The sequence below is a fragment of the Oncorhynchus tshawytscha genome, linkage group LG03 (assembly GCF_018296145.1).
Source record: "Oncorhynchus tshawytscha isolate Ot180627B linkage group LG03, Otsh_v2.0, whole genome shotgun sequence".
In the NCBI taxonomy this organism is placed as follows: domain Eukaryota; kingdom Metazoa; phylum Chordata; class Actinopteri; order Salmoniformes; family Salmonidae; genus Oncorhynchus; species Oncorhynchus tshawytscha.
The window spans coordinates 45710253-45727700 of record NC_056431.1 but is presented as its reverse complement, the minus strand read 5'-3'; the positions used below and the strand labels follow the sequence as shown (position 1 = coordinate 45727700).

The 17448-nt window shown below is 43.2% G+C and overlaps 1 protein-coding gene across 4 annotated transcripts in view; it reads right to left on the bottom strand.

Annotated features, from left to right (window-relative positions):
- The window catches only part of LOC112237215 (ATP-binding cassette sub-family C member 4), a 50672-nt gene extending 41885 nt beyond the window's left edge, over positions 1–8787 (bottom strand). Inside the window, exons 1-15 of one of the 4 annotated variants that reach the window (XR_002951384.2) lie at positions 8277–8787; positions 7651–7761; positions 7207–7327; positions 6814–7038; positions 6482–6571; positions 6231–6394; positions 4998–5123; positions 3506–3755; positions 3048–3158; positions 2609–2698; positions 1923–2114; positions 1683–1777; positions 1383–1469; positions 1156–1252; positions 489–704 (exon numbers count right to left, since the gene is read on the bottom strand). Coding sequence is in view for 3 of the 4 variants with exons in the window: in XM_042317960.1 (XP_042173894.1) it covers positions 489–704; positions 1156–1252; positions 1383–1469; positions 1683–1777; positions 1923–2114; positions 2609–2698; positions 3048–3158; positions 3506–3755; positions 4998–5123; positions 6231–6394; positions 6482–6571; positions 6814–7038; positions 7207–7327; positions 7651–7761; positions 8277–8350 (2049 nt within the window). In the remaining variant the exon portion in view is untranslated. The remainder of the gene's footprint in view (positions 1–488; positions 705–1155; positions 1253–1382; positions 1470–1682; positions 1778–1922; positions 2115–2608; positions 2699–3047; positions 3159–3505; positions 3756–4997; positions 5124–6230; positions 6395–6481; positions 6572–6813; positions 7039–7206; positions 7328–7650; positions 7762–8276) is intronic. The other 3 variants (XM_042317960.1, XM_042317948.1, XM_024405819.2) reach the window with 3 other exon arrangements.
- Between the last annotated feature and the right edge of the window lie 8661 nt (positions 8788–17448).

The window sequence follows — 17448 nt, the reverse complement described above, 5'->3', positions numbered from 1 at the left end:
GTTCTTGCCAGAAAGTCAGTTTCCTAATTCGCTCAATGAACTGTAAACCCCGCTGGTTGTATATAATCCATTTGGATGTAGGAGGAAGGCCAAATCGGATGTCCCTCTGGAAGGAGATCCTCGCTCTCAATTGGTCAATTTGTTCAATGTTTGAACATTTTTCGAGTAGCATGCTTGGCAATGGAGGCATCTCAATCTCACTAAGATGCCTCCACGTCTGCCTCTCAATCAGGTTCTTCGTTTCCTTCTCTGCGATAGGACTCCCAGGTGCCTCAGCGAAGAGGCTGGACCATGAGCAATGGTCAAAAGTATGGGCTTTGGTCAAAAGTAGTGCACCAAATAGGGAATAGGCTGTCATTTGGAACGCTACCTCAGATATGATCCCCTGTCATTCTTCTGGCAAACAAGACAGAATAGGAAGGTGTGTGCTCTCCCAGGGGATCAGACAGAAATGTGTGGAGGGAGGGTGTTACTACACTGTTACCCACCTCTGGTTGGTCCACTCCCTCCATCACAGAATGCATGGAGGAGGAGAGGGAGGGCATAGAGCTCTGGGATAGGGTGTGTGGGGAGCCGGTGAGTGTGCCTGGGGCAGGCTCCCCCTTCCCCTCCTCCTCGTCCTCCTCATCCTTTTTCAGCAGCGAGGTGAAGTCTAATCCAGAGCCCTGGAGTTCTGTGAACGTACCCCGCGCCACCATGTGACCCTAGAAAGAAAGTTCTTAAGTCAGCCCTCTGAGGTGTGTTTACCAAGTTGTGCTATTCATGGTTTTACCTCCGCCGCGTCACTGCCATTGTTATGAATGTTCTACAGACACCGCAGCCATATTGGTGCCCAAAAGTCAAATCAAATGTTATTTGTCACACATACACATGGTTAGCAGATGTTAATGCGAGTGTAGCGAAATGCTTGTCCAGCCAGTCCAGAGATGCCCAGCCATTCTGAACAGGGGCTTATGACTGTTTCGTCTAAATTACACTAGTGGCCTGAAAACACGATGACATTGATATGCACTGAGTAGAACTCTCAGCCGGGAGTCATCCTTAAATGTAAAAAAAACAAAAACAAACAATAGTGACTAAATGTGCAACCCATGAATAGAGATGGTATGGTACAGCATTTGAGCCGCCCGTACGCATACACACAGACACACTCACTTCCTTCAGAACTAGGATCTGGTCTGCAGCCTTCAGGTACTGCAGCTGGTGGGTGACAAGGATGCGCGGCTTCTTCCGCAACAGGCCACAGATACACCTAGGCAGGTAGACATATAGCAGCACAACAAACAGTTAGAAATAGCTTACTGGTTTCGTCAAAGTATTCAAAATGCATGTGGGAGCGATGCTGTGCTAGTGGGAATGCTTCCAGCTGCTCAAGGACTTACTGCTCAAAGAGGTGTTTCCCCACCTCAGCATCCACAGCACTGAGAGGGTCATCCAGCAGGTAGATATCAGCATCCTGGTACACTGCTCTGGGATGGAAGGACACACACACACAGCTTCATTCACTTTAACCAGTGACACACAGCTATAATACAAGTTTAACGTAAAACAACGCATGTTATAATTACAGCAAAAATCCGTTTTCCTGACCCTATGACCTGGCTAGGGAAAACGCTTGGCCCAATTTGTAATATAAAGTGGATGTGTTCCACTACTGCTATTGGACAGAGAGAGAGACGTACCTGGCCAGGCTGACCCGGGCCTTCTGTCCCCCGCTGAGGGTGGCTCCTCTGTCCCCTATCACCTCCAGGTCCCCATCAGGCAGCAGCTCCATGTCCTACACATACAAAACAGTAGCAGACTACGACACTTATCACGGGGAATCAATCACATTCACACAGTGCACAGAACGTTTATCGTGATATATTGCATCTAGAAAGGCAACGATTCAGACGGTAGATATTTGTCAATGAGAGTCTTACTCTCTTGAGGGCGCAGGCTCGGAGGACCCTCTCATACTTCTGAGGGTGGAGCGCTTTGCCAAACAGGATGTTACTCCTGATGGTCCCTGGGAAAATCCAGGGCTGCTGGGACGCATAGGTCAGTTCGCCTTTGAACTTGACCACGCCCTTATCCGGGGTCAGCTCCCCCAGGATGGTGCTGAGTAGAGAGGACTAAGATATGAGATAAGTTATTAAAGACATGTAGAAAAAGAGGGTGATATGCACATCCCACAATTGAGATAACCGGGACAGTGCAAAATATAATACTTGGATAAAGAAATGAGGCTCGCACACAGAATATTATTGCTCCTCAATTGCCTTTCATTCCTGCAGCAACATTCTGCGTGGGCCTCTCAGAAGTTAAGATATGGCATTAAGCAGTACAACTACCAGGTGTAAAGTAATATTGGAAAGTAAATTGTAATTCGATTAAGGAATGCAGTGGCATACTGCCCATTTAAGGCTTTAATGAAGATTAAGGTCAAGCTTTCAGCATAGCCAGCTGTCAAGAACAAAAACACAGGCAAGGTAATACCCTTGCTCTTATAATCATTGATATATTCTCAGGTTTTTGAGTAATACTACCCCATATGCCCTGTAACACATACGGTATGCATCTTCATCTCTAACTTGTAGTGAGCTTTTCACAGTACAAAAAGTCAGACCTTTCCAGCCCCGACTGGTCCAATGACAGCCAGGAGTTGCTCTGACCTCAAAGTGAAAGACAGGTTCTGCAACGTCGGAGAGTCTAGTGCCTGTTGGGACCACAGAGGAACATGAGTGGGTGAACAACATCCTTGCAGTACATAGGCTACTGTACACATACAGATTCAAGGTCAGGCCTACGTACAACGGAGCAAGGCAGACACTGCTTGGTAATTTGCATCATGACATCACCTTCCTGAGATCTAAGGTCAACTCTCCTTACTGAAGAGATAAGCTAGTGGTTTTCTAGGAGGGTTGTATGGTTGGCTTAGAGTGTAAATAACAGATGGGAGCATGGTATCAAATCCCGGTGCAGGCTTGTACATGCACTATTTTCTGGTGATGCCAAAACAGCTCGAGTCTTGGTCAAAATAACCATGCTGAAATTGGCTTCACCACCTTGTTCCAGAAGCAGATTAAATCCTTTATTTCCACCATACAGTCCTTCTTCTCTGCCACAGGGAGTCCAAGATCCTGCGCCGAACCAACTTCCTCCAACATAAGAAAATTCTGTGAGAAAAAAAAAGAAGAAAACCCTGAATGAGGCGATCAGCCACACACATTTTAGGCACATAATAAACCTTGCACCACTGCATTGAATGGAATATAACAGCATCAGATAATGATGTACTCTAGCCTACAGGTGTCCAATCACAGCAGTATCATGCTCAACTTTACCAGCTGTACCTAGTTCATTCCTGTGTGCATTTACTTTAGTGTAGTGTGAAGATGCCCTGAGACACTGACCGTGGGTCAGTTTTGCATTTCCCCTACTAACTGTTAACGCTAGGATTGGGGGAAGAGGAAGCTGACCACTAGATCTGCAGCTAGGGGAAATATAATCCAGGAGCGTTTACCTTGATCCTGCGGATGCTGATGAGAGCCTCAGAGACCTTCTCTACGGCATTGGGGAAGAAGAGGGTGACGGTGAGTCTCACAGCCCCGTACAGAGAAACGGCCACAAATACCCGGCTGGCAGAGATCCTGTTCCCCATCAACACATAGACAGTGAAGGTGATGAAGACGATGATCTTGCTGGCCACAAAGAAGGAGGCCATGTTGAGGCCTCTCAGGTAAGAGCTCTTCATGATCTTGGAGATCTCCTTCCTGAAAGTACAAGGAGAGGGAGAGGTTTTCAGATGTTTGTTTTGCTACAAAGATATTACAGTACTGTGAGTTCCATGCCTAAGGAGCAGAAGGCTGCTAGGTCACAAATCTGATGTAATCTGATGTTGACCTCTTGAGTTTAGCCTACAGTATAATATTAGAACAAACGTGTTGATCATGTCTAACGTTCCCTCTTAGAATAGGGGGACTAAGGTTGTGGTGGGGAGAGTGGTGGCAGTAGATGGCATTCTGTTGAATGAAGAGAGTACTTGTGTGTGGTATAAGAGGTCTTTAGTTTAGGTATCTGACAGTGTTTTTTTTCTTCCCTGGCACTACACACCCGATTCCAGTAATAAACTCAACAAACCCTTGATTAGTAGAATCAGGTGTGTAGTTCTACAGCAAAAAACTAAGGTTGTGTTCCTCTGCTCGGATGTTTCTGGCGCATGACAGAATAGGTATTTTACGTATCAGCTAACCTCATCATGTCTCCTAGCAATCTGGTGCCTGGCGGCACTGTCCATGAGTGGCACGCAACCATTGGTTTATGCATGCAACGTCTCAGCGAAGAAAAGCCCCCCCACACACACACACAAAAATGCGCGTTCCTTTGAGTCTCCAGGACCAGGATTGAGAAACACTAACCTAACACGTTTAAAGTCAAACTCGGGACACTGTCAGGTTCTGACTAGCTCGGGTCCTCATGCCTGGCCAGGCTAACTATGACTGACTTAAGGGTAGACTCAGCGAAATGACGATGCCAAAAGCGGCCCCGCAAGATAATGAGATAAGCACGATGCAAGACTTCGCCCTCACACAGGATCTGCACATGCGTACAGATTTGTTTCTTGCTGTTGCTGTTAGAGCGTAGTGGCCACGGGACTAAAACAGCAAAGAAGTCGGGCCTCGTGCTTCTACGCTCTTAGTTGTGGAATTTGACCCACTATGCTGTTTACTTTCTTCACCATATGGCTGAGTCTGCCTTTAATTAATGTATACAATAGCACAAGGTTGAGAGGCAATAGGACATCCATTCTCACAAACTTCAACATGTGGAAATACTGTGCGTTGGGATAGTATCCACTTTCAAATGCATATTGCAAAATTGGGCTGATTTGGCACTGGGAAACGGTAGAACTGTTCTGATAGAGTTTGAATAGTTCAAATATGACTTCAAGCTATACAATTCAGACTCAATCATCGTAAATCAAACACAAAATAAGTCAATCAAATATAATTCACCTTCTGACTTCATCTACCAGAGCTGCAAAAGGCTTCTCCCAGGCATACATCTTGATGATCCGGATCCCAGAGACCACTTCATTCATCGTGCGTATTCTGTTGTCTGTCAAGGCTGCGGTTGTGCCCCTAAACATTGTAAGAGACAAATCACTTTATCTAGGCATTTGAGTCAGTGCAATGTTTGCCATTCAGCAGATGACATGGGGGGGTTTCATTTTACACTCATGTTTCATTCATCCCTTTGACTTTCATTTTAGAGTTTCAGCTGGTATTTAAACTAAAGCTTGGTCAAACTGGGCCATAATTATGAATCACCCTTGTAGATCGGTCAGGAGGCATGGCTATGTCGCAGCCTAGAGGAAGCATCTGGGGTCAAAAGCTCACTTGATCTACACTTAAATGAAGAGACCTGGACTTACAGTAATAACCCATCTGGAACAAGTACTGTAGCAGACTAACAGGGCACCACACCCATGGATACAGTAATAACCCATCTGGAACAAGTACTGTAGCAGACTAACAGGGCACCACACCCATGGATACAGTAATAACCCATCTGGAACAAGTACTGTAGCAGACTAACAGGGCACCACACCCATGGATACAGTAATAACCCATCTGGAACAAGTACTGTAGCAGACTAACAGGGCACCACACCCATGGATACAGTAATAACCCATCTCTGGAACAAGTACTGTAGCAGACTAACAGGACACCACACCCATGGATACAGTAATAAACCAGACAGGTTTGTAAAACCCTTGGCATGAAAGCAAAAAGGCATCAAAGTCTCTCCACCACTATTTTTTCACAGTGCCAAGGTATCCACACGTGACATGCGTAGCGACTTACAACGCCAAAGCAAAACTGGTTCAGACACACACACCACCCCCATTTGTTTTCACACTGCTGCTACTCGCTGTTAATTATCTATGCACAATCACTTTACCACTACCTACATGTACAAATTACCTCGACTATAACCTGTACCCCCACACACTGACTCGGTACCGGTACCCCTGTATATAGCTTCATTATTGTTATTTTATTGTGTTACTTTTTTATTTTATTTTTTACTTTAGTTTATTTGGTAAATATTTTCTGAACTCTTATTGAACTGCACTGTTGGATAAGGGCTTGTAAGTAAGCATTTCACAGTAAGGTCAACACTTGTTGTATTCAGCACGTGACAAATAAAGTTTGAATTGATACATTATGGTACATGTACAGTACCTGAAAGAGGAGAACAGGCGACCAAACAGAGTCTGTATAGGCATCAGGAAGACCAGGACGGCCATTCCTGCAAGGCATGATGGGCCGATCTCATACCATAACAACACCATCACAGCCGCTGCTTGTAGAGGACCCACCCAGAGGAAGTGCAAAAAGATAGTGACCTGTGGAAGGATGGGAGAAGAGCTGTATGCTATTGAGCAGTGTCATTTGATACGCAAATATCTTGAATGTGTCTTTTCAGCGCCTACCTCATCAAACTTGTTGACGTCGTTGGATAAGAGGTTGACGATTTGTCCAGTGGTGGTTTTTCCCAGCGCTGTGCTGTTAAGACAGAGGGCCTTTGGAGATATCAAAGGACCGTGTGTATTTAGATTCACGCAACAGTCAATTTGCATGCCTCGTGTGATAAACATGCACTGTAAAGATATTTAAAAGATTGCTGATGACTAGCTGAATGACCTGTCATTATAGCCAAGAGTGTTTCCGTAGTGACGAGACAATGTGGGGGAGAAAAAAGAAAGAAAATAAACTCGGGGTCCTGTTTATATAGGCTTTAATCTGAGATCTGGAGGATACTGACCTTCCGATAGATCATGTGACACATGGCCACCCGGATCTTCATGCCGGCTCGCTGCACGTGGTAGAAGTAGAGGTGGTGCAGAGCAGCCAGACCCAGGGTGGACAGGGAGACGCCTGCAGCATATCCACAGGCCTCATACAGAGCATCCATGTTGTCAGGGTCATAGCTCTCAAAATACCGGATGAGCTTCCCAAGAAGTACTGGCTGAATAACTTTGATAATTTCCTGATGAAAGGGGAAAAAAACAACTACTTCAAGGTCTCAGAGAGGGTGACGTCACCGATTGAAATGCTACGAGCACACATCACTAACTAGCTAGCCATTTCACACATTCATGGGTAAGCTACTCTGTGAATATTGTAAGTATATGCCTGCAGACAGTGTTTGTGGTACCTCAATGAGAGTAAATATTCCTATGACAGAATAGGACCTCCAATAGCACGCAATGAGGACTCTGGTTAGTCTGGGTGTGCGCAGGTCCTTAGCAGCCCACTGTACTTCTTGATCCCAGTACCTACAGACAATAGCAATGTAACACTCAAACAACAGCCACAGCATCCAACTTACTGCATTCATCAAACCCTCAGAATGTGTCCGGGTTGCATTTATTTAACTGGGCAAGTCAGTTAAGAACGCATTCTTATCACAATGACGGCCTACCCCGCTCCAACCCAGACGACGCTGGGCCAATTGTGCGCCACCCTTATGGGACTCCAAATCATGGCCGGCTGTGATACAGCCTGGAATAGAACCAGGGACTGTAGTGACGCCTCTTGCACAGAGATGCATTGCCCTAGCCCGCTGTGCCACTCGGGAGCGCATTAAGGTGTGACTTACCACTGTAAATCTTCTCCTAGTCTCTCAGATCCATCCTCTGGGAGAACTTTGTACATGTCATGTTCCTCTAGCCTCCGATTATAGCCGATACGGAATAAAGGATTCAGCCAGCTGGTGACAAGGAACAAGTATGTGTTTATGTACAGTACACGTATACAGTAAATAATTAAAGTAAAGTTCAGTGTAAGTTATACTGGTAGAGGATAACAAACAGTACGTTGGATTTTTTGTTATTCACACATGCATTAAAAAAAAGGCCTAAAACTTATACACATTTGAATGCATGTTCTGTCCATTCGTTTTAGAGTAATAAACAAAGTACCATAATACAGTTCAAATGTAAATGTTTACTTTAGGCACACTCGCAGCAATCCATCCAAACAGCCCTGTGGACTGACAGTTTTGTTTTAAACTTTCATAGAAGTGATGAGGTCATTGTCTGAGCACCTTTCTACCGGCAGTCCTCCGTGTCCTTGCGCTCTAGAAGGCTATGGCAACGGAGCTGGTAGGATACACGTCGGGAAACTGCAAGCGTCATTCACACAACATTCATAGCAACTGTCAAAACCTATTCGGCTTTGTCTGTCAATAGCTGTCAAACATTGCCGCTACTGTACTTTCCTTACCAGAAGAAAATCTTGGAAAGAAGATTAGCTGTAGCCGATGGATTATCCTTCGCCTCTTTCCGCAAAGGTTCCATGCTCTGATAGTGAATGTAAACTGAAAACAACCTGTGTATGTAGCTGAAAATATATAATTAAATACAGAAGGCAACTTAATAGAAAATATAGATTATTTTCTCACCGGCACCACATAACCTACAATCGACACAGATAATGAGACCCGTGTGAAGCTAGATAATGAACTGTGCATAAGAGCCGCGGCTCGGTTTTCGTTAGTGCGACCGCGCACCCCGCCATTGAGGGGATTCGATTAATGCCCCCGGTGAACCGGGTTTACGTTGATTGCATTCAATTTCGAGCTGAGTGCCCCGTTCTGGACGACGGCGAAATGGGCTCAAAACAAAAGCGACATAGATTAATAACGTCTACTAATGAGTAGGATTCCGTGTTTTTACATGTGAAAGTAATAGCTTTTGATAAAAACGCTTTATCTGACTTCCCAATGCTAACGCATGCCAGAACTTCTTCTATGGTATATTGCGATCACACAATTTAATGTACATCCCGCCACCTACTGTGCGGGATGGAAACAGGAGTCCCACAAAACTAAACAAAATAAACCTACCAAAAAATATATCAAACGACGTTTGATTAAGTTAAAAAATAAAAACCGATATGATCCCTACACAGACCAAAGGGGAACCTGAGAGGGCGGGTCTTCTGTCGCCAGTAACCTTTGCAAGTCTTCAGATGTAAAATCCTTAAAAAGTCTCCAAAACGTTTCTGCTGCAGCCACAATGTCCAGTTTCTTAGACTTCTTTGAGACTTGTGTTGTACCATTTATAACTATAGCAATGAAGGCAAATAAAATCCACCTTTTAACACACCTGGGAAATTTTGTCTGGAAGCAAACATTTACTACAGGCTGTGGTGCATCCACTACCATATCTTCACTAGCATCACTTGTTTTCTCTGTTCTTTTAATCGCCTCCACAGGAGATTCAATTGACCACCCTAACTTTTGCCACCTCAATCTCCTTCACTCTTACAGGGCACACCAGGAACTCAGGATCATGATTCCCACCACAATTGCAACCCTGTCGTACTTCTACATATCGTTCTTCAGTATACTCTGTCCATCTGCACACACTTGAAACATGGCCAAATCATGTACAATTCGTACACTTCAAAATCGAATTTTATTAGTCACATGCGCTGGTTAGTTGAGGTAATATGTACATGTAGGTAGAGTTAAAGTGACTATGCATAGATGATAACAACAGAGAGTAGCAGCAGTGTAAAAGGGGTGCAAATAGTCTGGGTAGCCAGACTTGGTGTTCTAGGTGACTAGGTGTTCACTAGTCTTGTGGTTTGAGGGTAGAAGTGCTCTTACAGCGCATCTTACATAACCAAGGTACACATGCGTAGATATTTGCTCTTTATCAAAAAACAACAGAGCCGACAGACTTTCTTCTTCTTCTCCATTCACCCAGCGGGTCAGACGCTGGGCACCAACTACACCTGGAATTCTCTTCAGGTATTCAACCAGAATATCTGTCACGCCTAAGGGACTCCTTTGACGGGTGGTCTTCTCCAAAGTTCGAAACACAACATTTATGTTGGCCCACTGCAATCTTCCTCTGTTCTTTAGAAATACAATTCATCAAAATAAGATCACTCTGACAGACTCCACTTTTACAAGCACATACTTCATCATTTTCAACACCTCTCCCACATATGCATCCTTACTTAACAAACGCATCTCAGCAAGAAGCGATTCATTATCATCCATACACGTATCCTCCACTCCATTTTGAGACAATTTCCTTTTTGTTTCAGTTTTCGATACTACTGTTGTCCATTCAGAACATTTGTCTTCGCCTACTTTGCTCGACGCGCTGCTTGATTCGAATTTAGCATCCACTTCCGCCATCTTCTCTGCAGAGACATCCAGACACGCTGACATAACTGGAAATGACTGGAAACGCATTCCAGATTTTACCATGCCTGGATAGTTTATGTATCAGCTAACCATGTGGGGGTGATTTCAAGACAACTGCGAACAAAACTAAAAACAAGGTCAAATCTTGACGTCAGCGACCTTCATGTCGGAAAGTTGGAGCTTGAGAAAGAGGCCCCGTTCCCGACTTGGAATTCCGAGTTGGAAAACCATTCAAAGCTATTTTTCTCAGTCTGAGCTCTTTTTTTCAGAGTTCCCAGTTGACTTAAATGCATTGAATTCGGAAGTTGGAGATTTCCCAGTTCCCAGTTGTTTTGAACAAGGCATAACAATCTGTTGCCCAACGACACAGTCGATAAAGTGGCATGCAACCATTGGTTGATGCATGCAATATCTGCGCAGGGGAACGCAACCAATATGACAGCGCTATGGAACACCATTTGGGTCTTTGCGTGTCAAAAAAGATACATGTCAAATAATACGATTTGAGGTGTCAAATAAGCTTGTTGACCAATCAGGAACTGAATATGACTGCACGTCACATAATAATTTAACGTGTTCAATACATTTTTTTACGTAGTTATTACACATTGATTACACTCACTCATATTTCATGTCACCACCTTGTTTAACATGATCTAGTCTAAATATGGCATGATTCCACCAATTGTATCCTTCTGCATAACTTTCAAAGAGGTACTTTTATTTTGAAGGCAAACCGCAAATTCCACTGTTGTGTCTAATCCTTATTGTGGCTATTTTCACAACACATAACCCGGTCCGGTCGAGCCTCACTAGCCTGATAAAGCTAGCTGGCTGCTTATAACGTTATAGCTTTGGGCAGCACAGTTAAGTAGCTGGCTAGCTATTTATTTTCATGAACTGAAGTTCAATTTCAATTGGCGAACAACAGGAGGCTACCTAGCTAATACTTGCTCACAATGATTCATAAATCATTGCTAAGAATAATGAAAATGACTGCAGTTTCTAAGTTACTGGTCATTGTTTTTATTCTGTTTGTATTGGTGCTAGCTTGGTACCAAACTAAAGCTAGCTACCCCAGAAGTTGCAGTCGAACAAATAATACTTTATTACCAACGCGGTATTGTAAAACATCGTTCGTGGCCGGTGTTTGCTTGTTTGCAGACTTTTTTGTACAGCTTTGGCAGTGCTACTGATAGTAGTGGTGGCGTTTGGCTTGCCGACGTGTCAAATTAAAAGCTTTAAAAAAAATGTTTTTATTAAAAGCTTATTTAACGGGTCAAATAGTGTTAATTGACGTGTATCCGTTTTGACACGTAAAGACCCAAACGGCGTTCCATTCAGAGCGGAGCAGAATACAGTTTGATTTGAACATGGCGCGCCTCCCTCACCGACTCCGCCCGGTCACGTGATGAGTCATAGCCGGGTCAAATATGGATCTACTGACGAGACACTCGGCTGTCAATGTGAGTCATTCTCCACAAAGCGGCACGGCGGGCTGTCTAGATCCCACCTATCCTTTCTTTGGATTGGTGGATATATTTCATTAATAATATTATTTAATTTTTTTGAATAATCGATGAGGGTTGTTGACCTCAACCGCCGGTATTCATTTGAGAGAGATGCTGTGCTATTAGCCTCATTGACATTGATATAATGCATAGCCATCTCGATATAAAATGTTGTTTTTTTTCTCAAAGTTGCCGGGATGTCACATGTCCTATTTATATCAGTGCACTTGTAACAGCTTAAGCATTTTGAAACTTATATTTGTTCACATAGACCTCTCGTTGCAAATAAGCCATTACATTTTTTGTTGACAAATTCGACACTCATTGACCTCCATACAAAAACTCATTGCTTTGGTGAGCGAAACAATGAAAAAACGCCACCTGCTGGAAGGAGATAGATGGTCCGCCGAGTTGGTCCTCTCTCGTCCTCATCTTCTCTGGCCGGGTTCAACCCGGGCAGTTTAATCTAATCCCCTCCTTCTTGCTAGCTAGCCTCGAGCCATAGCCGAAGATAGTGGATAAATGAAGATGTCCCAATGTGGACCGTTAACCATTGAAAAAGTTGTCAGGTCCGGTCTGCTTAATGTGGTGGCTCCAATGATGTATATAAACCATGGCCATTTATTTGTTATTTATATTTTTTATTTAACCTTTATTTAACTAGGCAAGTCAGTTAAGAACAAATTCTTATTTTATTTTTGTTTAGCTCACATAATATAATTTAAAAGTATGCATTATGGTGTCTGTAATAAAATAAATGTGTCAAAAAAATAATTTAGACATTAATAATATGCATTTCTACAGCATAGAAAATATTTTTCACAACAGTGGGGGAGTGACAAGATGGAGGCACGCCTTGTCCTAAAGAGATTTACAAGGTTATCAAAACGTCACGTAAGCCGACACGAAACACAGTTCTTATTTTAAGTGTTTCTAAAATCCTCTTTGGGAAAAATGAACAGTGGAAAAATGTTTGGAACCATTTCCCTGTTTGACCGCTAGGTTTTATGGGTTATTATGACTCACACTGTGGTACTCTGCATAGCAGCCAGGTCTGGTCTGCTTAGTTCATTGACTGTATGAACCAGAAAAAAATAGGGAGTGTGATGTCTCACTTCCTCTTCCTTCTCTGCCATAGCCCTATAGGGGTACACTTATTTCAAGAGATGACACTGGCTGGAAGGTCCTGCTTTACCTGGCATCCTTTTTTATTGTTGATTGTACCATATGAACCAAATCCATAATACGATTTTGGTGGGGTTTGTTTTAAACAACATTTTAAGTATATTAAAAAACACTACTTCAATCTCAATGCAGACAAAAAATATATACTGAACAAAAAATATAAACACAACATGCAACAATTTCAAAGATTTTACTGAGTTACAGTTCATATAAGGAAATCAGTCAAATTGAAATAAATACATAAATTAGGCCTTAATCTATGGATTTCACATGACTAGGCAGGGGGAAGCCTAGCTCAGCCAATCAGAATGAGTTTTCCCCCACAAAAGGCTTTATTACGGACAGAAATACTCCTTAACAAAATGGCATTTTTTAAAATTTCAGCCCATGAAACATGGGACCAACACTTAACATCTTGCGTTTAAATTCTTGTTCAGTATATTTTGCAATTATATTGATTTATTATTCATAATGTCTCCACTGTTCTTGGCTCCCTAATACTGTCTACCTCGATTACTAACTTATGTCTTGCATGCATTGTGCTTTGCATGTGCAAAAGATCAGTCAAATTGCCAAAGGTTCTCATGACCAAGGGCGCAACTATGATTTTAGAAATGGGGGGTCATTCTTTTTTTAAACAATTTTTAATCCAGTCGGATAAACACTCCAAACAGCCTACCCGACCGCTCTGAGGAGTCCGCATGCTCCTAAAGCACACCGCTGCCCGGAGCAGCCTATCATCACCTTCTAGTACTTGTTTCTCTGTACTGTCCTCTGCTGTTTGACAGCAGTTTTCACCAAAGTAATCCTCCCTGTCTGTGTTTTGACATTTCAACTGAACTCACCTTATCTAGATGTTGACCTTTCACCTATAGTGCTTCACCCCAATACAATTGAGTGCAGTGAGAATGTTTGCAGTTGACACTTCAATATAGCCATATCTGGCTACCAGGTTGCTCGTTCCAGACCCAAGATGGTACCCGAAAGATCAAAACAAAGCTAATCATGTACACAATTAAATGTTGGATGTAAATATCTTATCTAAAAGCAGATATGTGAAAGGAGACCAGGTTGAGAGTTTCAAGTTCGTTGGTGTCCACATCACCAACAAACTAACATGGTCCAAGCACACCAAGGCAGTCATGAAGAGGGCATGACAAAACCTATTCCCCCTCAGGAGACTGATAAGATTTGGCATGTGTCCTCAGATCCTCAAAAGGTTCTACAGCTTCCCCATCGAGAGAATCACTGCCTGGTATGGCAACTGCTCAGCATCCGACCGCAAGGCACTACAAAGGGTAGTGCGTATGGCCTAGTACATCACTGGGGCCATAACAGGCAAGCCCTAAAAATTGTCAAAAAGACTCCAGCCACCCCAGTCAGACTGTTCTCTCTGCTACCGCACAGCACGGGGTACCGGAGTGCCAATTCTAGGTCCAAGAGGCTTCTAAACAGCTCCAAGCCATAAGACTCCTGAACATCTAATCAAATGGCTACCCAGCATTAACCCCCCCCCCCACACACACACACATTTTTTTATACTACTGCTACTTTCTGTTTATTATCTATGCATATTCACTTTAATAACTACCTACATGTACATATTACCTCAATTACCTCAACTAACCGGTGCCCCCGCACATTGACCCTGTACATACCCAGCTATTGTTATTTTACTGCTGCTCTTTAACTCTACAGGATCAGTGTCCCCCCGCGGGACGGTGAGCTAACATAGGCTAACGTGATTATCATGAGGTTGTAAGTAACAAGTACATTTCCCAGGACATAGACATATCTGATATGGGCAGAAAGCTTAAATTCTTGTTAATCTAACTAGACTGTCCGATTTACAGTAGCCTTTACAGTGAAATAATACCATGCTATTGTTTGAGGAGAGTGCACAGTTATGAACTAGAAAATGCATCAATAAACCAATTAGACACATTTGTGCAGACTTGATCCAACATTTTGAACAGAAATACAATGGTTCATTGGATCAGTTTTTCGTGCACCCGAGTGGCGCAGCGGTCTAAGGCTCCCCATCTCAGTGCTTGAGGCGTCACTACAGACACCCTGGTTCGAATCCAGACTGTATCACAACCGGCGAGTTGTGGGAGTTGGGCCACAATTGGCCCAGCCTCATCTGAGTTTGGCCGGTCTAGGCAATCATTGTAAATAAGAATTTATTCTTAACTGACTTGCCTAGTTAAATTAAGTCCAAATGCACTGTTGCCATTTAGTGGCCAAAATCAAAATTTCACCTAACCTGGAATAATACATTGTGATCTTGGTCTTGCATTTCAAAGATTATGGAAAAATATATTTTTTACTAGATCTTATCTTTTACCAGATTCCAATCCCCCAAACATAACACTTTGTATTCTGGACAGAAAGTGAATTGCTTTGCCACATTTTTTGCAGTGTTACTTTAGTGCCTTGTAACAAACAGGATGCATGTTTTGGAATATTTTTATTCTGTATTGGCTTCCTTCTTTTCACTCTGTTAGTATATATGTTGGTGTTGTGGAGTAACTACAATGTTGTTGATCCATCCTCAGTTTTCTCCTATCACAGCCATTATACTCTGTAACCGATTTAAAGTCACCATTGGCCTCATGGTGAAATCCATGAGAGGTTTCCTTCCTCTCCGGCAACTGAGTTGGGAAGGACGCCTGTATCTTTGTAATGACTGGGTATACTGATACACTATCCATAACTTCACCATGCTCAAATAGATATTCAATGTCTCCTATCAATTGGTGCCTTCTTTGCGAGGCATTGGAAAACGTCCCTGGTCTTTGTGGTTGAATCTGTTTGAAATTCACTACTCGACTGAGGGACCTTACAGATAATTGTATGCGTGGGCTACAGAGATGAAGTAGTCAATCAAATGTTATTTGTCACATGCACCGAGTAGACCTTACAGTGAAATGCTTACTTACAAGCCCTTAACCAACAATGCAGTTAAGAAAAATACAACCAAAAAAAGTAACAAATAATTAATAAGTACCAGTCTCCATATTTTCAAATCTGCTTCAAACAGTTGTTTAGAAATGAAACATCAATTTGACAGAGCTCGTAGAATTTTTTAAAGAATAAAATGGGCAAATTTGGCACGATCCAGTTGTGAAAAGCTCTTCGAGTTACCTAGATAGAGTCACTTCCAAAGGTGCTTCTACAAAGTATTGACTCAGGAGTGTGAATACTTATGTATTTCATTTTCAATAAATGTGTAAGAATGTCAAAAATCATGCTTTCACTTTGTCATTATGGGGTATTGTGTGGTGGGTGAGAAAAAAAAATAATTTAATCAATTTTAAATTCAGGCTGTGACACAAAATTTGGAATACGTCAAGGGGTATGAATACTTTCTGAAGGCACTGTAGGTAGGGATAAAGTGATTAAGCAACAGGATAATAAACAGTAACAGCAGCGTATGTGATGAGTCTAACGAGTTAGTCTAAAAACAGTCAATGCAGATAATAAATAGCTATCTGGACAAAATATTTAGCAGTCTTATGGCTTGGCGGTAGAAGCTGTTCAGGTTCTTGTTGGTTCCAGACTTAGTGCGTTGATACTGCTTACCATGCGGTAGCACAGAAAGTCTGACTTGGGTGGCTGGAGATTGACCATTTCTAGAGCCTTCCTCTGACACCGTCTGGTATAGAGGTCCTGGATGGCAGGGAGCTCGGCCCCAGTGATGTACTGGGCCATAAGCACTACCCTCTGTAGCACCTCGCGATTGGATGCCATACCAAGTGGTGTACAGCCAGTCAAGATTCTCTCAAGGGTGTAGCTGTAGAACTTTGAGGATCTGATGACCCACGCTGAATCCTTTCCGCCTCCTGCAGGGGATGAGGCGTTGTCATTCCCTTTTCACGACTGTGTTGGTGGTTGTGGACCATGATAATTATTTTGTGACGTGGACACTGAGGAACTTGACTCTGTCAACCTGCTCCATTACAGCCCCTTTGATGTAGTCCACAATGAGCTCCTTTGACTTTCTGATGTTGAGGGAGAGGTTGTTGTCCTGGCACCACACTGCAAGGTCTGACCTCCTCCCTGCAGGCCGTCTCATCGTCGTCAGTGTACAGGCCTATCACCGTTGTGTTGTCGGCAAACTTGGTGTTGGAGTTAAGCTTGGCCAAGCAGTTGTGGGTGAACGGAGTACAGGAGGGGACTAAGCACCCATCCCTGAGAATCCCCGTGTTGAGGGTCATTGTGGCGGATGTGTTGTTGACTACCCTCACCACATGGGGGCGGCCAGTCAGGATGTCCAGGATCCAGTTGGAGAGGGAGGTGTTTAATCCCAAGGTTTTTACCTTTATGATGAGCTTGGAGGGCACTATGGTGTTGAAAGCTGAGTTGTAGTCAATGAATAGTATTCTCACAGGTGTTCATTTTGCCCAGGTGGAAGAGTAATATAGATTGTGTCATCTATGGATCTATTGGGGCGCTATGCAAATTGGAGAGGGTCCAGGGTGTCTGGGATGATGGTGTTGATGTGAGCCATGAGAGATTGGAAACCCAAATTGGT